The following is a 23,942-nucleotide window of genomic DNA, read 5'->3' as shown; positions in this document are numbered from 1 at the left end:
AAGATAACAAAAGAATTTGAGAGTCAAAAAATTCTATTCAAATCCAATCTCTAAAAACAGTGACAACTGTAAAAATAAAACATTTATGACACTCATGAGACAACTGGAAATTTGAAGACTAACTAGATATTTAATGAATTTAGGGAATTATTGTTAATTTTTAAAAAGACAATGGTATTTGGTCACCTTAAAAAAAGTCTGTAAATGGAAGCAAACTAAGTGTCTATGGACGAATAAATGGTTAAACAAAATGTGGTATAAACATACAACAAATAATGGTCCTAAAAAGGAAGGAAATTCTGACACATGCTACATACAATGTAAATGAACCTTAAGGACATTTTATGTGAAATGAAACAAGCCAGTCACGTATGGTTCCATTTATGTGAGGTACCCAGATGGTCAAATTCATAGAGACAGAGAGTAGAATGGTTGCCAGGGGTTGGTGGAAGAGGGAATGAGGAGTTATTGTTTAATGGGTATAGAGTTTTGCAAGATGAAAGAGCTCTGGAGATGGATAGTGGTGACGGTTGTGCAATGATTTGAAGGTAATTAATGCTACTAAATTATAGTTTAAAATAGTTAAGATGGTAAATTTTATGTTATGTGTATTTTACCATAATTTTAAAAATATTTTAATATTTAAAAAATTTGTATTTTCTAGAGATGCAAAATGAAAATATTTATGGATAAAATGATATGTTTCGGATTTGCTCCAAAATAATATGGGAGGAAGGGAAGTGGGCAGAAGAATATATAAAACAAGAATGGCCATGAGTTCTTAATATCTGAAGCTAGGTAATGGGTATGTGAAGGTTCGCTATTTGAATCTTTTTTTTTTTTTGAGGTACACGGGCCTCTCACTGTTGTGGCCTCTCCCGTTGCAGAGCACGGGCTCCAGACGCGCAGGCTCAGCAGCCATGGCTCAAGGGCCCAGCCGCTCCGCGGCATGTGGGATCTTCCCGGACCGGGGCACGAACCCGTGTCCCCTGCTTCGGCAGGCGGACTCTCAACCACTGCGCCACCAGGAAAGCCCTGATTCTGTCTATTTTTAAATATTTGGATTTTCCCATAAGAAATTAATAATAATAACAAAACAAACATGGATATATACCATCCAGCTTAAGAAACAGTACATTCTCTTTTAATTTTCATTTAGATACTCTTAAGGGGCGATTTTAAAAGTTTTCATTTCAATAAGCTGAAAGAACTAGTGTTAACTCCTAGTGGTGATTAATCTAATGCCTAAAGGTTACTTGTTTTATCATAGACAAAAAGCTCCGAGTTATTTTCCAACAATAAAATACATAGTTTAGGCAAAAAGCAGACAACAAACACACACACCATTGATACAGCCACAGAATTAGTCTTACCGCCACAGCTACATGGCTGTAAGACTAGCGCTCTCTTCTTTGAGTGTTGTTCTGTGATAAATGTCAAGTACTAATCAAAAACCTAGAAGATGTGGGGATAAAGTCAGAGCCACAAATCCACTAAAATTTCTCTTCTTTTGGTTTTCTGATTAAGAAAATGTCTACTTTATCAAATCTCAGCTCCTTTTGCATCCTGCTGGTCTGAATACAGGCATCAGAAAGAACACTCTTGGGGCTCTACAACTCTGCCCGGCTCTGCTTCCACTTACCAGACTCCAAGAGCATCACAAAGCTCTCACTGCCATCACTGTCCACTGAAATCCGGTCTTCAGGGCCACTGTTATCCAATGAGACACCATCAAATGACTGCTGAGATACTGTCCTCTTCATGGAGAAAAATCGGAGTCGGGCAGCACCTCCACCTACAGGGGCTGCCACCCCCTCATCTATCTTGGCCATGGGCTCCCTGTTTAAAAAACAAAAACAAAACCCACAAATGTGGCTTAGGAGGTATGTTGTTCCATTCCCTTGCAATACCCATCCTTTTCAGCCCAGAGTGTTATTGTATACATAAACTTTGATGTCAATTATTACCCGCTACAAGACCACTTTTCAACTGCTGGCCTTTCTGAATCCCCATATTCCAGCATTTCAAACTGCATAGGCAGTTCTCCCATATCAAATGTCAAGGTTATTCAGGTCATCCCATGTACAGAAGAGACCAACTACCTACAGCCCTGGTGCTTGTGAATGGTACCTGAAACCCATGTTCATTCCTCAAGTACTTACTGAATAACCTCTGCATACAAGGCACCGGGCAGTGGTGAGGAGTGATGAATAAGACATCCCCTGTCCTCAAAGAATGTGCATTCTATCAGGAGAGAGGAGACTTATACTCAAATAACCTTATATGGTAGTAAGTCACACACACCGTAAGAGGGACAGGGATACAAGCCAAAGGCTAGGCAATACCAAAGAGGGGAAAGGATGAAGAGAACGGCTCTGTGGAAAGAGATTATGTTTGAGGTGGTCCTTGAAGGACTGTGAAAGAGATGACGAAGAGGGCCTTCCACGGGGAAGAAACAGCATGAGCAAAGGCATGGAGCCAGAAAACGAAATGTACCTTTGGAGACTAGTAAAGAGCTCAGCTCAGCTGGAGTGTAAGTTTTGTCGGGGGAGAGCAATAGAAGATAAAGTTAGAAAGGTTTCTTTAAAGAAACCTTTAAAGACCTTATGTGCCCACCTCTGATTTTATTTATAGGTGAAGAAACTGACTCAGTCCCAGTTAAAGGTAGAATTAAGAAGAACCCAAGTCTCCTAACTTCTTGCTAAGTGCTTTTTTCACTTTACCACATGAGTGGCAGCCAGATTATAGAAAACCCTGGACAAAAGATAACGCATGAAAGTGCTCTGAAAACTGTGAAGTGCAGGAGGCATACAGGAAATCTCTGTACTGTCTACTCAATATTGCTGTGAAGCTAAAACTGCTCTAGAAAATAGTCTATTTTAAAAAACTGTGACGTGCCATATGGATATATCGTAATAACTGATTACACCACACTAAGAAGTTCAAACTCAATTCAGGGAGAATAAAGAAAAAGCCAGAAGGCTTTAGAAAAGGGAAATAACAAGATCATACCTGTGGTTTAAGAAGTTTGACCTGGGACTTCCCTGGTGGCGCAGTGGTCGAGAATCTGCCTGCAAATGCAGGGGACATGGATTCGAGCCCCGATCTGGGAAGATCCCACATGCCGCGGAGCAACTAAGCTCGTGTCCCACAACTACTGAGCCTGCGCTCTAGAGCCCACGAACCACAACTACTGAGCCTGCGTGCCACAACTACTGAAGCCCGCACGCCTAGAGCCCGAGCTCTGCAACAAGAGAAGCCACCGCAACGAGAAGCCCACGCACTACAACGAAGAGTAGCCCCCGCTCACCACAACTAGAGAAAGCCCGCGCACAGCAACAAAGACCCAATGCAGTCAAAAATAAATAAACAAATTAATTAATTAATTAATTTAAAAAAAAAGAAGTTTGACCTGCCTTTTCCAAATATGCTAGCGAGGGAAAGATATTCAATGAGGAAATCAACTAATAGTTCACTAAAATAGTCCACATGTGGGAGCAGACAGGAGAAACAGATGTGAGACTCCCTAGAGCTGTGCTCCCAGCGTCATCCTCAGACGAACATTATCATCTAAAGGGGAACTCATTAGAAATGCAGCTTCTCAGGCTCTGTCTCAGACCTACTGGACGAGGAACTCTGGGGACAGGGCTCAGCACTCTGTGTTTTAACAAGCCTCCAGATGATTCTGAAGCATGCTTAAGTTTAAAAGTATGGTCAGAACCTGACAAATGCCTGGAAGAGGCAGAGCTTGAATGAGCAAAGGAATGATGCCACCAAAAAAAGAAAGAAAAAGAGAACTGGCCGGGGGAGGGAGGGATAAGGAATTTATTCTTTTATATATGTGAGGTTCAAGGCACCCCTGGGAGATCAATGTGGAGCTATGGGCAGTAGATAGTTTTAAAGCAAGAGCAGGGGAGGGGAGGGAAGTTAGGACTGAAAATAAGGACTCTCGCAGACGTGAGGAGATGGACAAAATAACCTAGAGCGAAAGTACAGCTCATCCTTGAACAACACGGGTTTGAACTGCACAGGTCCATTTATATGCAAATTGTTTTCAAGAGTAAATACTATAATACTGCACAATCCACAGATGGTTGAATCTGTGGATGTGTTGGAACCACTTATATGCAGGAACCTCTTACAGGTAAGGCCAACTATAGGTTACATGCAGATTTTCAACTGCACAGAGATTCAGTGCTCCTAATCACCACATTGATCAAGGGTCAAATGTATTCAAAAATGCATTTGAGTGATATAAACCTTCTGAAAGTTTGGCAAATACATCAAGAACCTTAAAATGTTTGTAGTGTTTGACCCAATAATTCCACTTCTGGGTTTTATTCTAAAGATTTATTCTAAAGATTTATTCTAAAGATATGCATAAAGAGTAATGTTCACAAATATAGGGACGTTTAACACAGCCTTGGTTTTACCTGAGAAAAAATTGGAAACAGACTAAATGATGCCCCCCAGAGAGTGGACTGGATGAATAACTTATGATACACCCATCTGCAAGAATATAATAGAGCAATTAAAAATTATATGTTCAAATACCTCATGAATGGGGAACTATTCACAATAAATCATAAAGAGAATAAAACTGGAAAATTTCTATATTATATAGAAATAATATAAATACACAAATATTATAAAATAATATTTGGGTATTTTATATGAGTAGGCACATGTAAGCATTCGCATGGATACACAAATATGTATAGAAAAATTGGAAGCAAACAGATGCAATGTAAATAATGGCTATCTCTGGATAGTGTCATTACAAGTGACTCTTAACATTTTCTTCTTTATTCTTTTATTCTTCCACACTGTCAACGAAATGAACACAAATCATTTTTATAATTTAAAAAATAAAAATTATAACAAAAGCGATCAGAATATGGACAGCCTAGTGCTGTGGAACAGTTCCATTTACAGGATAAAAGAAAGAAGAGAGCAGCCAAGGGAAAAGAAAAGACTCCTTCCAAGAAGTGCGAGGAACTGGGTGGGTTACAAGTGCCCAGAATGAACTGACCGGCAAGGCTGACTGCACAGAGGAGTCCTGGAAAAAGATGACTGAGAAAAGGCCACTGGCCTGGGCAGTTAGGAAGTCACTGTTGGTGTTTCAAACAGAGTTTGTATCACACACCTTTCTTTTCTCCTTTTTACCTCTCCTCTTTTCCCATCTCCCTTACTTTTCTCTAATTAGAAAAGGCAGCACATTAGGTGATTGGGAGTCCAGGCTTTCAATCCTCACCCCACCACTCACAAGCTGTGTGATCTTGAGCAAGTTTCTTACCTCTCTGAGCCTCAGTTTTCTCATCTGTAAAATGTGGAGTGATATTAGGACCTGCCTTATAGGGTTCTTACAATAATTCAATGCATTAATATTGTTAATATTTAGGACAAGGCCTGACACATAGAAAGTACTCAATAAATGTTGCCTAGTATTATTACATAATTAATCCTTTAAGCTTTCCTCCTCTTTCCTCCTAGGCTATCTAGGCCTAGCAGGTACTAGTATACCCGCAGGCATTGCTTTGAGACACACTTAAGAAAATCCACTTAGACAAAAGTTCTAAAGCCACTGATCTTCAAATCATGGTCCCCAAACCACTAAGTGTCCCAGCAAAGATTTCCCATAGTTTTCATTATCTTTCCTAAAACCACAGGCACCCATGGAAAAATCTATACCTTCCCACTCTTCTGACTGTGCATTTCTGTGTTTTCTGTTTACTCCCCACTGTAGCCCCGGCATCTAACACAGAGCCTGGCACACAGTAAGGGCTCAAAAAATACTTGTTGAACGGATGAGTGAAATTCTTCCTTCTCTATTACTCTGACAGATATTGATAAGGTGTACCAGAAAGAGCAAGTTCAAAGCCCCAGCTTTTCTAGTTATAAGATACAGGATCCATGGGCTCATCCTCTCTGAAGCTTCCATTTCCTCGGTTATAAACTGGGGATACAAACATCTGCAGCGACCTCCCCGAGCTGCTGTGGGGATTACATCAAATAAAATACTATGTGAGAGCCCACTGAAAAGAATAAAATATCATACAGATGCCAGGTATTATTATTCTGATACAGCATAGCTGTATCAATAACAGTGAATCAGTGAAAGAGGAGATAGCTTGATGCTAAGAAGCAATAAATGTTGACTTGAAAACTGCCCAAGACCAGGCTAAGATATATGGAGGCATGAGAAAATCCATGGGATTTTGTTATTTTATTGCAATTTCTGGTTCTTCCCCTATCACAGAATTAGGTGTAGTCCCGAAAGTAAAGTCCCTCTGACTGGTATGCCTATATCCTCTAAGTAGACTGAAAGTTCTTCCGCTGCTCTACAGGCAGCTCTGAAAACTAAAGGCTTTGCCACATTAACTAGGCCATTCCATGTACGCTCCTGGACCACGCGGTGCTTCCCAATCTACAAGTGCACATGGCAGGAGGCCTGAGCCCAATGGCCAGAGCTAGGAGGGAGAGAGGAGGTGAATGAAGGAGGCAGAGAACCACTCACTTGGCTGGGGGCAGAGACAGCATCTTGTGCATGGTGGAGGTCATTCGGTCTCTGCCCAGACTGAAGGCATCCTTAGTCAGAGACATAGCTTCCTTGGTGAGGTCCATGGTGGCATGTAGAGCCTCCTTTGTGGCATCCTTGGTCATGTGAATAGCACTTGATAATTCTCCCTCAATGTTCTTCAAGGGGATGAGCTCGCCCTGTCCATTCACAGCAGTATCCTTGCCCCCTGGGGGCTTCAACTCAGCTGGTGAGCTAGGTGCCTGGGCGCTGCTCAGTCCCTTGTCCTGTAAGGAATCAACTGCCTCATGGCCCGTCCCTGCCTCCTGCTGTGCAAGAGAATCTGAGTCCTGCACTTCTCCATTGCTATGGAGAGGCAGTGGCCTATCCTGGGATGCATCCAGATTTTCAACGTCAGTGTCCTCCAGAACCTTCCTGGGGCTTGCTGGGCCCTGTTCTGAGGAGGCATCAGACTTCAGCTCCCTATCCTCTGAAGGAGACAGCTCTGAATCTACAAGGCTCGTAGTATCTGAACCCTCAGAGTCAGCTTCGACAGCGCCAGGGACAGGATGCATGAGCAGAGCCACCTCAGCACTGGGGAAGAGGACGCCAATGCAAGCTGTCTGGTCCTGCAGAGGAGACCCAGTCATGGCCTCGGTATCCTTAGTAAGCTGCTCCTGAAGACCCTGGAGCACCTCCTTCAGGCGGAGGAGAGCCAAGTACTGGTAGTGGTCAAGCCTCACTCGGACATGCTCAGGCGAGTGTACGAGCACATGCACATCTGCCGCGTCCTCCAGCTCTGTCAGAGGCCCTTTGTTATCCACACTACTGCTGCCTTCTTTCAGAATTTCCATGACTTCTGTAAGGCCTGATAGGCTTTTCAAATCATGCTCAGTCTTTGACCTCTGATGGGACACAGTGTCAGGGGCAAGGGCCTCAGAATGGACAGGACTGCCAAAGCTGGCAGATGCTTTCAGCCTCCCTTCTGTGGCCATAAGGAGCTTTCGTGCCTGGGCTTGCTGCCAGCGGAGGGGTAGGCAGGCCCAAATCGACAAGGGGAAGGGGGCCACAAAATTCAAGGAATGGCCTTTGAAGTTCTCTGTTCCCTCAAAGTCCAAGGAGATCTGGGTGAAGTGGATGGACCAGAGATCCTGGGAAGCCTTAAGCCTCTGGGGAGGGAGGGCACTAGATTGAGGGAATCGGGAATCCACCTGGAAGGCATGATGCAAAAACAGCATGTGCAGAAGGCTAAAGCCGCCTGGCACCTTGGGAAACTGAACATAATTGGAATGAAAGAACTCAGCAGCAGCAAAACCCCGGAAGAGACTCTGAAGGTCTGGACAGCTACAATGTGGGGCGTGACGTGTATTGGTGGCAGTCACGCCTGATGCAGAGAAGACAAGGGCCTGGGGACGGTGCAGCCCAGCCCGCTCTCTCTTCTCCAGCGGGAAGCTCACCTTCAGAGAGAAAATGAAACCCAATTCAGAATGGCCAGCTGAGCAACTCTGCAACCCACCATTAATACACACGTGAAAGACCATTTGGGCTGTAAAACTGCTTTCCTTACTTCTATCAAATGGACAGAGCAGAGCCTTGGATTATAGCCATGGTAGAAGTGCAGCTGTGGCTGCCAACAGGGAACAAAAATCCCACTCTCTACCCTACCTTCAACCAGAAGGCATCCAGTCGGATGTCCAAGTGTTCATCTTTCTGGCTTGAATCTTCCAGTTTGTAGATAGCTTTGAACTGCTCCAAGCTGCGGTATAAATCCAGGCAGAAGAGGTTTCCCCAGAGCAAGCTGACAGGATCCATAGTAAATGTCAGACCATTTAACTGAATGTAAAGATTGGGACAGGGAACTGGAAAGCAGAGAAAAAAAGAAACCATGAATGAAGTAGCAGCTCGACTCTCACTTATCAGCTAATATTCATTTTATTATCAAAGGTATATATTTACACAGGGAAGAGTTTTCAACAAAGGTGTACTAAACTAACTCAAACACTTAAAACTCCAAATGACAAACAGAATATAAGCAGAGAGCCCCCGAGGGTGACAAATGCGAAGAGCAAAAGCAAGACAGTAAGGACTGACCAGAGCAGATGCTTACCTGGCAGCTCCTGATTATCGGGGAAGTAATACTCTGTGAACTCAATATGAATGGCAGAGACCTGAGTGGGGAGGTTGTGAAGTTTCCGACTGCAGGAAAGGAGTGCCGATGGCTTCTTACTTGGCTGTCCAGCTGTAGAAACCTATGCAATCACGAGTTGCTGTTAGCATCTATACAGCACCCAGAATAGAATTTCCTCAATTTCCTCTGAGATAGGAGGATAAAGCCTCTACAACTCTTCCAAAGTCTGTCACAGGGAGCAGAGTGCTCTTCACGCAGATTCCAGGCATTCTCACACCTGACTAACACTATCTACGAGTTCGTTTTTTCAGTGAAAGGTTTGTAGTGGGGTATTCAGAGGAAAGTGGGGAATCCCAAGTCCTGATCTCAGCAGTCACACTCAGAAAGAAACAGACCAAAGTGTCAAATCCACCTGGAAGGGAGGGAAGCAGCCTCCGAATTCTACAACCTTGATCACATTTGTTGCATTCCAAATGAACTGCTCCACCCCTTTCCAGCCCTGTTTCCCTGTGTCATGGGCTCCTTACCTGGTGGACGTCCAAGTCATCCACCCGTATTACCAAGCAGCTAGAGCGTAGGCGATTCCATGCTGGAGGCCGAAAGACAGCCTGTCGGCCCTGAGAGGGGCTTCTCTCAAGGGGGTTCTTTTGAGGACTGGAGAGAGAATCTAAATAAAAATAAGGAGGTGGGAAAAAGAATCAGATACACTCAACTATCATCATTAATAGAATTCGGAAAGTAAAAACCCTAAGATCATTAATGCTATATGTAGGAAAGAGTTTAACACTGGCAAGCTCCAGGACGGAACTCAAAAACTATTCTCTCCTTAAGACCAAGGCAACGGCCTATTAAATAGAGAAGCTAACAACCTCTCTTCCACACTGCAGCTATCCCTGGAGACAAACAGGACTCGGTAAAGAAAAAAGTCACAGATGTCTCTCCATGGGATAAAGTTGGAATAATCAGCTGGGAGTAAGTTGGGATAATTAGCCAGTCCAGTGCTTTATTGCCACTGGATACTCAAAGGTAAATGTCAAGAGGCAAAGCAACAGGAGTCCTCCAGCTCCTCATAACCCACCTGCTTTCCTCCGGAAGGGAGAGTCTACCCCCAGGTGCCAGGGTGGTTTCAGACCTGTCTCCTCGTGCCACTTCTCCATTTTACTCTGAAATTCCATCACCAGCTTCTGGGCCCACTGGCCTCGGGTCTCCATGGCCTCACAGTGACGTACCCAATGTTTGCAGCTATCCCCTGTGCGATAAAGCAAAAAGATTTTAGTCTAAGATCATGACCCAATGTTACAAATTTTCTTTTCCATTGGTATAGTTTTCCATAATTCAGAATCTGATCCCTCACCGCCAATCCAAAATTCTCTGGGATAAGTAAAAATTATCTAGTGAGAGCACTCAAGTTCTTCTGGATTCTATATGTGATTTTTCCCTAGGGTTCCCTAAAGGCCAGCTGCTGACTTTTGCCATCTTTGACCATGGACCACTGGAGAGGCTCTAAAACTAGTGCAAGTAAGGGGTAGAGCAGAGAATCAAAAGCAACATCTCAGACACTGCCTCCCCTCCTACTGCTTCGCATCAACAGTGGACCCTGCAAGTTTCCAGAAGATGTCCTCTTGAAAAGGACTATTGCCAACACCTCTCTGAGCATGTGCTGCAATCCCTGGCACCCTTCTGCTGGGCAGTCAGGGATGAACCCAGGCATATGGCCTCAATACCTAGGCCACGCTAAAACTGCACCCATTCAGAATTCTCCTACCTGCCCAGTGGAAGGGGTAATAGTCAAATGCCATCTTGCGAAAGGTAAGCTGCATTGCACCACCCATGAGTCTGTTTGCAGAGACACCTACAAAGAAAAATAAAGGTGAACAGCAGCAGAAGAAACAGAGGCCTAAACACCACTTGAAGCACTTAAAAGTCCTCATAAGGGTCAGCTCCAAAGCCTGGCTGATACATAAGTGTAGCCGAAAGGCCATGATGTCAGGTGATTTGCAAGGCTGAGGCCCTCCTCTTTTGAATTGCAATGGACATACTTTAAAAGATTTTTTTTTTAAAGCATATTCCACTGTCTCTGTAAATGGCTGTCAGATTTCTGGAAAGACAAAAGAAACTGCAAAACTCAGGATTCTGGAATTCCAGTCCTAGGTCTCCCACAGGCACACTTGACAACCTTGATTGATTGGTTCCCCCAAACCTGGCAATACTAGTATTGCTGCCCCGCAGCACAACACCTGGAGAGGCATAAGCCAAACTCCCCAAAAAGCAGGACCCATATTACTTCCTTTCATATCTTAGCTAAAGCTGTGATATATAAGACTGTCATTACACACTGTACATATGAAGTACCATGGAACACTAAAAACACTGCACTAACAAGGACATTATAAACATACAGAATAGTGTAGATAAACTGAATTTTTTTGCAATAAGTCAAATATTCTATTGTTTATCTTGAATTTACATTTAATTCTTACTAAATGAATGAACTTTCCATGTTTCTGTCTTATCTCTCCAACTAGACTCTAAGAACTGTAAGAACAAGGACTATTTCTTCTACATATGTGTGTTGTCTAACCTACCCTGTTCTGCACTTCCCTCCTATCCCTTCCATCCTATTTCCAGGTGAAGGGAAATACCATGGGACCTTCTAGCTGTAAGCTGGTACATCTACAACCAGGAGGGTCATTTCCATCCACTCTAGATATCACCACACCAAGGTTCTGGACTAATCACCATCCTATTAGGAGATACACCTACACCTGTGTTCCTGTTGCTCAACCTTTTTGTCATAATTACCACCTCATAGGAGCCTGTTTAGCTATTTTTTTCCTAATTGTCCCTTCTCCATGAAATTTAATACCACAGATATACTGTATACCTTATGTACTATATGTCTACCTGTGCTTTATACATAAAAAGAATAAGAATAAAGCTTATTCCTTTTATTCAATGTCAGGTTAAGAAAGACTAAATAATTCTTTTAAGTTAAAAGTTAAGGGACTTCCCTGGTGGCACAGTAATTAAGAATCCACCTGCCAATGCAGGGGACACGGGTTCGAGCCCTGGTCCGGGAAGATCCCACATGCCATGTGGCAACTAAGCCTGTGCGCCACAACTACTGAGCTTGCACTCTAGAGCCCACACACCACAACTACTGAAGCCCGCATACCCTAGAGCCCAGGCGTCACAACTACTGAGCCCATGCGCCACAACTACTGAAGCCCGTGCAGTCTAGGGCCCATGTGCCGCAACTACTGAGCCCGCGTGTTGCAACTACTGAAGCTCGCACGCCTAAAGCCCATGCTCCACAACAAGAGAAGCCACTGCAATGAGAAGCCCAAGCACCGCAATGAAGAGTAGCCCCCCGCTTGCTGCAGCTAGAGAAAGACCACCACATAGCAATGAAGACTGAAAGCAGCCAAAAATTTTTTTTAAAAGGTTAAAAAATAAAGTGTGAAAAGTTAAATTTAAAATTTTAAAACTATTAATATTTAACTTAAGTTTATAACTATATCTGCTGAGTAACTTTTATATATATATTATTTATTTATTTATTTTTGGCTGCATTGGTCTTTGTTGCTGTGCGCAGGCTTTCTTTAATTGCGGCGAGTGGGGGTTACTCTTCAGTGTGGTGTGTGGGCTTCTTATTGCGGTGGCTTCTCTTGGTGCAGAGCATGGGCTCTAGGCGAATGAGCTTCAGTAGTTCTGGCACGCAGGCTTCAGTAGTTGTGGCTCACAGGCTCTAGAGCGCAGGCTCAGTAGTTGTGGAACACAGGTTTAGTTGCTCCGCAGCATGGGGGATCTTCCTGGACCAGGGCTTGAACCCATGTCCCCTGCATTGGCAGGCGGATTCTTAACCACTGCACCACCAAGGAAGCCCTGTTGAGTAACTTTTAATGTAATTTATTTCTTATATAAATTATAATGTATAGAATCACATATGTAATTTAGTAATTTATATAAATACATAATAGTGACATAATCCAATTTTAATTATTCAAAATTATTTTTGATAAAATAAAGTTTTTAAATTAATTTCTTTTTTTTTTTTTTTTTTTTTTTTTTTTTTTTTTTTTGGCGGTACCTCTCACTGTTGTGGCCTCTCCTGTTGCGGAGCACAGGCTCTGGACGTGCAGGCTCAGCGGCCATGGCTCATGGGCCCAGCCGCTCCGCGGCATGCGGGATGTTCCCGGACCAGGGCACGAACCCGTGTCCCCTGCATCAGCAGGCGGATTCCCAACCACTGCGCCACCAGGGAAGCCCTTAAATTAATTTCTTAAAATTATTATTTTGTTAGCTTTTAACTTTTGCTTAACATGAGAAAATAACTTTAGCTTAACTAGGTGCTAGATATTCAGATAGTGTCACTATTTTTCCTTTTCAACATTTAATTAAATTATTGATTTGTTGAACAATTTGTAGAATTAACTAATAAAATATAAACTATTTTTATTTAATTCTCAAAGTTCAAATCACAAAAGTACTAAGGATTAAATATAAACAACACTGATGAGGCAGCCAATGACAGCTGCTAGCTATATACAGGCCACCTCTCACCATCTGACTTTGAGATCAAGCAATAGATAAAGTCCTCTAATCACAGCCATCTGTTTGCCATAGTTTATAGCCCTGATCTTCCATGAACTCAACATCAGTGTTGCTCATATGATACCCAAGAAAACTCAATAAGAGAAATTAAATACTAAGAAATAAAATTCTGTCAATAAGGTTAAGCACTGTTATATCTAAGTTTTTTTTTCACCCCCACCCCTCACCAAAGAACCAATTTTCAACGTCCAGAATAGGCAAACATCAAGACAGAAAGATCAGTGGTTGCTTAGAGTTGCAAAATGGGGACTGTCATCTAATGGGTACAGAGTTTCTTTTACGGATGACAGAAAGTTTCTAAAATTAGATTGTAGTAATGATCACATATACTTTAAAACACTGAGGTGTAGGGGCTTCCCTGGTGGCGCAGTGGTTGAGAGTCCGCCTGCCGATGCAGGGGACACGGGTTTGTGCCCCAGTCCGGGAGGATCCCAACATGCCGCGGAGCGGCTGGGCCTGTGAGCCATGGCCGCTGAGCCTGTGCGTCCGGAGCCTGTGCTCCGCAACGGGAGAGGCCACAGCAGTGAGAAGCCCGCGTACCGCAAAAAAAACCCCAAAAAAACAGAGTTGTATATTCTAAATGGGTAAATTGTACGGTATATGAATGATATCTCAATAAATATGTATCTGTTTAAAATAAAAGAGTGGATTTTTACCTGCTGTGGGGAGATATCATCCCAGTTGAACGTGCATGACCTAGGCTACTGGAGGGAGAGGGTTTCACAGCCATGCTCCCTCTATTGGATTTATTTGGAACTAAAAGAACAATAAACTACACGACTGAACATATTAAAATAAGGTTTAGAATAGAAATCAAATATAATTACCCATTATCAACATATTTAATTATAAACACATAATCATATATGACACATAAATGGTAAATAGTGTACATAAATGACTAAAATTCTCCAGTGAGATGGTGGGAGAGGATAGCGCAGCCTGAAGAGAGATGAAGAAAGCTTTGGCTCACAGCCCTTATCCTGAGAGAGATAACTAAAAAGAGGCAGATGACCCTCTTTTCCCCATCAACCACCCTCCTCCTCCCAGAAGCCTGAAGGGTGAGCTGCTCCAGTTTGATTTTAAGAGACAGTGCTGCCCCACTGCAAGCCAAGCCGTCCCCAGTTACCCACCAAGTTTTCAATAACTTCACCTCCAATACCAAGGCTATAGTGTCCCTTAATGAAAAAGCAGACAGATGTAGCCTTCAAGGAGTCCCTAGAGCAGCATTATCTAAAAGAACTTTCTGTGATGATGGACATCTTCTATGGTCCATAGATTATAACGAGTACTTGAAATGTTGTTGGTATAAATGAGGAACTGGATTTTTAATTTTATTTAATTTTGATTTTAATTTAAATAGTCACATGTGGCTACTGGCTACCATTTGGACAGAGATCTAGAGCAATGCTATCCAATAGAAATGTAACATAAGCCACATAAGTAATTTAAAATTTTCTAGTAGCTACATTAAAAAAGTTTTTTTTAAAAAGTGAATTTAATTTTAATATTACACATTATTTAAACCAATATACTCCAAATATTAACATTTCAACATGTAATCAATATGAAAATAATTATTAAGGTATTCTACACTCGTTTTTTGTACTGTATCTTCGAAATCCCAGGTGTATGTTACACTTGCACTCCATCTCAATTTGGATCAGCCAATATTTCAAGTGCCCAACAGTCATATGTGGCTAGTGGCTGCCATATTGGACAGGACAACTCCAGAGAATCTTAGCACCCTTTCCATAACACCTAGTTCTCCCTTCCCCTTTCTTCCCAAATCCAAGGAGAAGAATCAAAGTCACAAGAACTCTTTGTGTTCCTTGCCCCTTCACAGAGTCATCTGCCACACCTGGGTATGGTTGGCTGGGATTTATCCCTCTATCTAAAAATATCTTATCCAGTGCTTCCCTGGTGGCGCAGTGGTTAAGAATCTGCCTGCCAATGCAAGGGACACGGGTTTGAGCCCTGGTCTGGGAAGATCCCACATGCCGCGGAGCAACTAAGCCTGTGAGCCACAACTACTGAGCCTGCGTGTCTAGAGCCTGTGCTCCACAACAAGAGAAGCCACGACAATGAGCAGCCTGCACACCGTGATGAAGAGTAGCCCCCGCTCGCCGCAACTAGAGAAAGCCTGCGCACAGAAACGAAGACCCAACACAGCCATAAATAAATAAATAAAATAAAATAAAATAAAAATATCTCATCCAAAACTTCCCTAAAATCCACCAAGTGGATTCACTTAGCTTAATAAATACATGCGGGCTTCAGGGAAGGCTAGTCATTCACCTCTGATTGCAGGACCCTGTTAAATGAAGAGGACAGTGCTATACGCCCTTATCAAGCAAAAGGACGAAACTCTCAATAATGTATTTTTGTTTGTTTGTTTGTTTTTTGGGTTTTTTTTGCGGTACGCGGGCCTCTCACTGTGTGGCCTCTCCCATCTGAGAGTACGGGCTCCGGACACACAGGCTCAGCGGCCACGGCTCACGGGCCCAGCCGCCCTGCGGCATGTGGGATCTTCCCGGACCAGGGCACGAACCCGTGTCCCCTGCATCGGCAGGCGGACTCTCAACCACTGCGCCACCAGGGAAGCCCTCAATAATGTATTTTTAATAAAGATTTCTGAAAGGATTAAAAACAACAAAACAGGGACTTCTCTGGTGGCGCAGTGGTTAAGACTCCCCGCTCCCAATGCAGGGGGCCCGGGTTCATTCCCTGGTCAGGGAACTAGATCCCACATGCATGCCACAACTAAGAGTTTGCATGCTGCAACTGAAAAAGATCCCGCACGCCACAACGAAGATCCTGCATGCCGCAACTAAGACCCAGTGCAACCAAATAAATAAATAAATATTTTTAAAAACAAAACAAAACTGCAAGGTCTTTATAGTAACACTTGGAAGAAACAACCAAACAAAACAATAATTGTTTTAGCAAAGAACTTCCAGAACTAGTGACTAACAAACCAGTGAGCAATTTATTTCCTGTGGCGGCAAAAGCAATCTTTACGCTGTCACTGCTCCTTACAGCTCTTTCATATTGGGAGTGGAGAGGGGTTGAAGTCACTTCAAGACCAAGGTATAGCAAAGCAAGAGAGGCATTGGTGCTTGGTGTCCCAGAAAGAAAAGGTAGTAGGTTTCCCCAAGGAAAATGAATCTAGGTCTCATTAAGAAGCAAACGTTAACCTCCAGAGAGGAAAAGGCAGCAAGAACACAAGCTTCCATAGGACGACATCTAAAAACAAAAGCTGGTGGCAGAGGGGTGTAGAGGGGGAACAAAGAGTATTGAAGGAACTGGCAGCAGAGAAATAATAATACCGAATACTGGCCTATGACTAATGTCCTCCAAATTCAGTATATTATGTCATTTGAGCCTGATAACAACCTATGAGGTAAATGAGTAAGATATGATTTAACTTAAGTTCACAAATGAAGAAACTCAGTGAGGTGAAGTGATTTCCCTAAGGCTCATGAAGGAAAGAAATGAGTCAATTATTTTTTCATTCTGAATAAATGTGTATGTGTACTTAATACCAGTTGCTCTAGTGAGTCTCAAATGGGCAGAGATGTCTGCCAAAAAAGCAGGTGCTATTTGTTTATGCTCTGCTTAGAGCACCACAAAATAAAAGCAATGTCTGAAGGGCTCTGGGCTTGACTTTCCTAACAACCACTCCACTCTGCATTAACGCCCTCTCTTTATTTAAAGATGGCTCTCCTATATCCTGTGTCTACTCTTTTTCATATGAAATATCCCTGTGTCTTTCAACTCTTTCCTGCTATGCTATGGTTTCCATAGCATTAAACAATCTGCACACCCTTCCTGGGATGCTTTCTCTTTGTTAATGTCCTCAAGGACAGCATCAAAAACAAGGCTTAGAGTTCCAAATGGAGTCTACAAAGGTGCCAGAGAAGAATTTCCAGAGTTCTGGAACCCACACTTCTATTGATGCAGTTTAAATTAATATGTGATTTAGGGAACACCATGTTAAAAAAAAAATTGCTCTAATGAATGAAAAAGCATGACAAGAACACACCATAACCCCTCTGCTTGGGAAGAACACATTTATACATAATAACTATTTAAATTGACTCAAAGATCTGAAAATTCTGAGGTTTCCTATAGTTGAATTTACTTTCCTGAAAGCTTATACCAGTGGTTAGCATTGCCCAAAAGACTCTGGGGAGGGAAAAAAAAGTATACACTGCTTGGGCTCTACCCCTGAAGATTCCGATTTAGTGGGGGCTGGGAAGAGGCCCAGCTCCTGTGTCTTACTGTCTCACAGGTAGTTCTGCTGCATCCTAAAAGCTGAAGAGCACTTGCTGACAGAGAACTGCCACAGGAGCACAGAGGCCTGAGGAAGGCCTGTGATTAAGGGGAGCCAGACAAATACCCCACAGAGTCTTGAAAACAGCCTTCCATCCCCAAGCTTTGCCCAGAGCTCCAGGCAGTGATGGACTACCCTGCACAGGCTTAGGCCTCACGGGGTACCTGGCTCTCGGGACTGGCTATCATCACAAATGTGCAGGTCCAGGCGGGAGATGAGCAGATGGTAGGAGGACTCTTTCACATCAAATTTCTCAAAGTACTGGCTGAGGCGGCTGCTGCTGCTGTTGCTGCTGCCCTGGCTGCCACCGAACGCCTGGGCCCAGGACTGCTGGGCACTGGGAGCAGGTGGGGTGATCTACATGTGACAGAGAGAAACAAGAAGCCAGACCCAGACAGCCTCCTTGCTGGCTTTCTTTAAGCTTTAGTTCAGCCTGAAGAAAACCACAATTTGACAAGGTGTCCCTACCTTCTCATAACTATTCGCCTGGTATCTCATGTAGGTCTATCCCACTTAAATAACCCAAACTCCAAGAAGCCAAATTATAACTAATCTAGTAACTGTCAGAGTCCTGTTCTGAGATTTGAATTGCCTTCTAAGCTCCCACCCCCCTAGAACTTAGCTGACTGATGCTAAAACACCTCCTCCAGGAAGTCTTCCCTAAATGCTCTCTTTCAGCCCAGGTAGTTGGATCCCTTTTCTTTGTGCTCTCATGGCACAGTGTTTACCTCTATTACAGCACTTATCACATCATATTGTAATAACTTGTTTATAGTCCATATTTTAAGACAGCAAGAGTTCCAAGGACAGGAACAAGAGGCTTTCCAGTGGCTAACACTGTATACCTAACACACTAGAGGCACCCAAAGAACAGAATAACTGAATAAATCAGAGGCACAGGCAAAGCCTATGTACCTACAGAAGTGAATGACAAATTCCCCCAAATAAGCCTAATAAAGTCTAGGCTCCACATACGGTGGAGGTGTGAATTAGGTCCGGCCTACCATCTCCCCACTGCCACCAAGGGTCTCTGTTTCACCTCTAACCTGTACAGGTTCAGGGGCCAGGCTCTTTCTCTGCTGGGCTGACTTCTCCATGGCCTCACTCAGTGATTCTGCATATTTCATCATAGCCTTGAGTTGTGAGTCAGTTAGCACCCAGAGCAGGTCATCCAACAGGAACATCAGCTTGGAGGCTATCACATTGCAATCTTTGGTCTGAAGGGGTCACATAGAACACAGGGTTCAACATCTGGTACCATCCCAACTACTCAAAGTGACCACTGCCCAACCAATTGCAGGGATGGCTTTTCAATCCCCAATACACGAAAGTATCAAGCACTGTGGAGAGTCAATTTCTTACAAAACTACTAAAATTTTCTGTGATTAACAAGAAGCAGCAATAATCAACTGCCTATGTGTCCCTATATACAGGTAAAAATCGTGGTTTTCAAAATTAAAATGACAGGGAGGTAGAAATGCTTCCTCATTAGCAGATACAGTGCAACACTGAATTGCAGGTCCTCCCCTTTCAAATGTCATTCCAGGGGCGGGCAACACTCAAAGAGGAGGAAACGCCATCTCCCATGCTATCTGGGAGAATAAAAGATGGAAGTTTTCATGAGGACAGAGAACACACTCACTCTTCTCTTGAGGGCTATTTGGATCCTGCCTTGGTTGGTAATAAGCCTCAGTGGAGTGGTGACTGGGTCCTGATCACCATTGTCTGTAGCATCTGCCTCAATTCGAAGTGTTTGCCAAGTTATTTCCTTAAATGTTAAAACCTAGAAGGAAAGAAAGTTAAATCCCTTAATTCTGTGGATGAAATTAATCAAGAGGCAGGAAGTCCAAGGGGAAAAGACTGGCAAGGCAGAGACCCCCACCATTCTCAGCTGGGATCCTACCCACAGAAAGCAGTGGATCAGAGATTCATAATTGAGGAAAGGATGTAACAGTAACACTGGACAGAAGGGATTTTTGGGTTCCCAAGAATGGGGGAGACTTTGAGGAAATCCCCAAAGCAGGAATAACATCCTTTAAGAATGAGTCCTATTTTGAACCCCCCATTCTCCCTTCTCAGAATGCCAGGGCTGTCACCTCTCCTCGGCGGGGGTCAGTGATACGGGTGAGGCGGAGGTCACTCTGCTGCCAGTTGGGGTTCACACTATAGCCCTGGAGCTGCCACAATTCAAAAGAAGCGTGGAAGGCCTTGGAGTGAATCTTGATGGTGATGGAATTGACGACGATGAACATCCCCTCCACCACCTTCTCGGCAAAGCCATACTCACTACAACAAACGAGGCAGACCAACATTCAGGATCATATGAGATTTGACGCATACTCTTTTTTTTTTTTTTTTGGCCATGCCGTGCATGTTGCGGGATTCTACTTCCCTGATCAGGGATTGAACCCGGGCCCTGGCAATGAAAGCGCCGAGTCCTAACCACTGGGCCGCCAGGGAATTTGTAGGCATACTCTTTATACTGGAAGACATAAGACAAGACTCTTAACAATGCCTGTCTTTGGATGCTAGAACTGTGGATGACTTTTTTTTTTTTTTTTTTTTGCGGTACGCGGGCCTCTCACTGTTGTGGCCTCTCCCGTTGTGCAGCACAGGCTCCGGACGCACAGGCTCAGCGGCCATGGCTCACGGGCCCAGCCGCTCCGCGGCATGTGGGATCTTCCCGGACCAGGGCACGAACCTGTGGACCCTGCATCGACAGGCGGACTCTCAACCACTGCGCCACCAGGGAAGCCCAAACTGTGGATGACTTTAAAAAAATTTTCTCCTCCCATTTCTGCTTTATATTTTTTACATTTCTAAAAATTTTTATGACGATGTAGTACTCTTTCCGATGAGATTTTTTTTTAAGAATGGAATAAAAGAAAGAGTTGACCTGGAAACAATCTCTGGTTAGAAAGAATAAATTGAAAAAATATTTTCACAGTCCACAAACTACCTGAATAAATACTGAATATTGTCTGTGTGAGGAGAGCTATAACAACAGAAAGGAAACACTAGGTTTCCATAATATCTTCAAAGACAGAACATACTCTGCAAAAGTAGTGAAAAGAGGAAAGAAGTACAGCCAGGTTAGCATGAGGTCTAATACTGTGAAATCTAGTCAAGAACAGTCCCACCTCTGCCCTGTCAAATCTATCCCAAAGAGCATAGCTGTGCTTTATAGTGAGAGGCAGAAACAGCAGGGAGAGGAACAAAGGCCATCCTTAAAGTCCTTCAGGACGTGGAAAACACAGGCATTCTTAACATGTAGGTGAAACAGTTCTCATTACAAGAGATAAAAAAGTCTGGGAATTACAAACTGGAAAAAGAAAACTTTGCAATTTATATCACAAAGGGCTAATATCTCTAATGTATAAAGAGTTTCAAAAAACTCAGAAGAAAAAGACCAAGAGCCCAATAAAAACGGGACAAGGTAGGGACAGTTCACAGAAAAATAAATGCAAATAGATATTAAACATAAAATGATGTTCAACCTCACTCATATATAAAAACTACACTGAGAGTCACTTGATTTATGACAAAAGTGACAATGTCATAGGGAAAAAAAAGTGCTAACCATAAAGGGAAAAATAGATATAAAGGACTGTGTTAAATTAATCATTTCTGGTCAACAAAAAAGTAACATTAGCAGTGATAGGGAACCCACATAGTAGGAGAAGATATTTGTAATACATGTATATAACCAAGGACTTGTTTCCAGTATAAAGAACTTCTACAAATTAATAAGAAAAAGACAAATAACCCCCAAAATAACCCAAAAGATAAATAGGGGCTTCCCTGGTGGCGCAGTGGTTGAGAGTCCACCTGGCAATGCAAGGGACACGGGTTTGTGCCCCGGTCCGGGAAGATCCCACATGCCGCGGAGCGGCTAAGCCCATGAGCCATGGCCGCTGAGCCTGCGTGTCCGGAGCCTGTGCTCTGCAACGGGAGAGGCCACAACGGTGAGAGGCCTGCGTACCACAAAAAAAAAAAAAAAAAAAAAGATAAATGGGCAGAATACATCAATGCTTTGTGAAAGAGGATATTTTAAATTCTAATAAACAAATCCTCAAAAAAAATGCAAACTAAAATCATAATGTGATACAACTACACACGTATTAGATGGCTAAAATAGAAAGAGAGACAATACTAAGTGCCAGCAACACTGCCAGGGGGAAAAGTGGTACAAGCACTTTGGAAAACTGTCCAGCAGTATGAACTAAAGCAGAACATATGCACAGCCTATGACCCTGCAACTCTACTGCTAGATATATACAAATCAGAAATGTGTACATATGTTCACCAAGAGGTATGTATAAGAACGTTCATAGCATCACTATTCTTTTTTCTTACATATTTTTAATTTACATATAGAAAAGATCATTCTTTGTGGTGTACACGTCCAGGGTTTCAACAAATGCATAGAGTCATGTATCAACCACCACAGTCATGAAAGAGAACAGTTCAATGTAGCATCAGTATGCTTAATAGCCAGAAACTGCAAACAAATCAAATGTCCATCTACAACAGAATGGATAATTGTGGCATATAATGGAATAACATACAGTAATGAGGATGAATGAACGATAACTACATGTAACCACATGGATGACTTTCACAAACATCATGTTGAGCTAAAGTATGTAGACACAAATGATGACATAATTTGTGCTTACATTTATATAACTTTAAAAATAGGGAAAACTAACGTGTGGTGTTAAAAATCAGGATAAAGTTATCCTTGAGGGTTTGTATGACTAGGAAAGGTGCAGGAGGCTTCTGGGTTTCTGGAAGTGGTCTGTTTCTTCTTGTAAAGAATCATTAATCTATACACTTATTTGTGTACTCCAATATAACTTACCAAAAAGCTACACAGAAATACCATGTGTTATCTTTAGACAAAAATCCTAAAGTTTGGACTTCCCTGGTGGTGCAGTGGTTAAGTATCCGCCTGCCAATGCAGGGGACATGGGTTCGAGCCCTGGTCTGGGAAGATCCCACATGCCACAGAGCAACTAAGACTGTGCGCCACAGCTACCGAGCCTGCGCTCTAAAACCCGCAAGCCACAACTACTGAGCCCACGTGCCACAACTACTGAAGCCCGCACGCCTAAATCCCATGCTCTGCAGCAAGAGAAGCCACCGCAATGAGAAGCCCGCACACCACAAAGAAGAGCAGCCCCCACTCACAACTAGAGAAAGCCCACGCGCAGCAACGAAGACCCAACAAAGCCAAAAATCAAAAAAATAAATTAAAAAAAAAAGAAGCCTAAAGTTTGAAAATATTGTCTATTGGCAAGGCTCTTGGAAAACAAGAACTCTTACAACATTGTTGGTGGTGACACGAAATTACAAAATCCTTATGGAGGGTAATTTAGCAACATCTATCAAAATTATACATGCATTTGCTATTTGACCCAGCAGCCCCACTTCCAGGAATCTATCCCAAAATATGCTAGCAAAAAAAGTGGAAACAAACCAAATGTCCATCAACTGATGAATGGATAAATAAAATGTGGCATATCCACACAATAGAATATTATTCAGCCATAAAAGGAATAAAGTACTGATACATGCTACAACATAGCTGAACCTTGAAAACGCTATGCTAAGTGAAAGACACCAATCACAAAAGACCACATAATATATGATGCCATTTATATGAAATGATCAGAATAGATACAGAAAGCAGATTTATGGTTGCCTAAGGCTAAGGCAGGGGAGAATGAAGAGTGACTGCTAATAGGTATAGAGTTTCTTTTGGGGTGATAAAAATGTTCTAAAATTGATTGTGATGATGGTTGCACAACATGGTGTATACACTAAAAACTACTGAATTGTGTACTTTAAATGGATGAATTCTGTAGTATGTGAATTATACCTCAATAAAGCTGTTTTTAAAAATATGCTGGAAAAATACTAAGTAACTTACGAACAAGGTCATTTATTACTGCACTATTTGTAACAGCAAAAACCCTAGAAATAATTCAAATGTCTATCAACAAAGAACTGGCTATATGAACAATGACGCCTCTATAAAATATACTGAGTATTTTGCAGGTGCAAAAAGGAATAAGAAATATCTCTCTACATACTTCTATGAAGTGCTCTCCAGGATATACTTTTAAAAGAAAAAAGCAATGTGGAAAGTGTTTATGGTATGTTACATTTTGTGTAAGAAACAGAGTGGGGACAATACAAACATACATACATATAACATGCCTTGTGTTATAGTTTTAACTTTGGAACTATGTAATTTTACATAGGTTAAAAAATAAAAAGAATTTAAAAATTTAAAACAAACTGATATAAAACTCCTAGAAGATAACATACGAAAAAACCTA

General features: G+C 42.6%; 1 protein-coding gene across 2 annotated transcripts in view; it reads right to left on the bottom strand.

The window, feature by feature from the left end:
• The window catches only part of BLTP3A (bridge-like lipid transfer protein family member 3A), a 57,323-nt gene that overhangs the window by 8,550 nt on the left and 24,831 nt on the right, over positions 1-23,942 (bottom strand). Inside the window, exons 5-15 of one of the 2 annotated variants that reach the window (XM_060162629.1) lie at positions 19,692-19,881; positions 19,238-19,378; positions 18,642-18,812; positions 17,760-17,952; positions 10,411-10,497; positions 9,724-9,894; positions 9,173-9,312; positions 8,625-8,766; positions 8,183-8,376; positions 6,518-7,974; positions 1,643-1,839 (exon numbers count right to left, since the gene is read on the bottom strand). In XM_060162629.1, coding sequence (XP_060018612.1) covers positions 1,643-1,839; positions 6,518-7,974; positions 8,183-8,376; positions 8,625-8,766; positions 9,173-9,312; positions 9,724-9,894; positions 10,411-10,497; positions 17,760-17,952; positions 18,642-18,812; positions 19,238-19,378; positions 19,692-19,881 — 3,083 coding nt within the window. The remainder of the gene's footprint in view (positions 1-1,642; positions 1,840-6,517; positions 7,975-8,182; positions 8,377-8,624; positions 8,767-9,172; positions 9,313-9,723; positions 9,895-10,410; positions 10,498-17,759; positions 17,953-18,641; positions 18,813-19,237; positions 19,379-19,691; positions 19,882-23,942) is intronic. The other variant, XM_060162630.1, reaches the window with a different exon arrangement.

The sequence above is a fragment of the Lagenorhynchus albirostris genome, chromosome 10, assembly GCF_949774975.1.
Source record: "Lagenorhynchus albirostris chromosome 10, mLagAlb1.1, whole genome shotgun sequence".
Classification (NCBI taxonomy): Eukaryota; Metazoa; Chordata; class Mammalia; order Artiodactyla; family Delphinidae; genus Lagenorhynchus; species Lagenorhynchus albirostris.
This window is presented reverse-complemented; position numbering and strand designations above follow the sequence as displayed.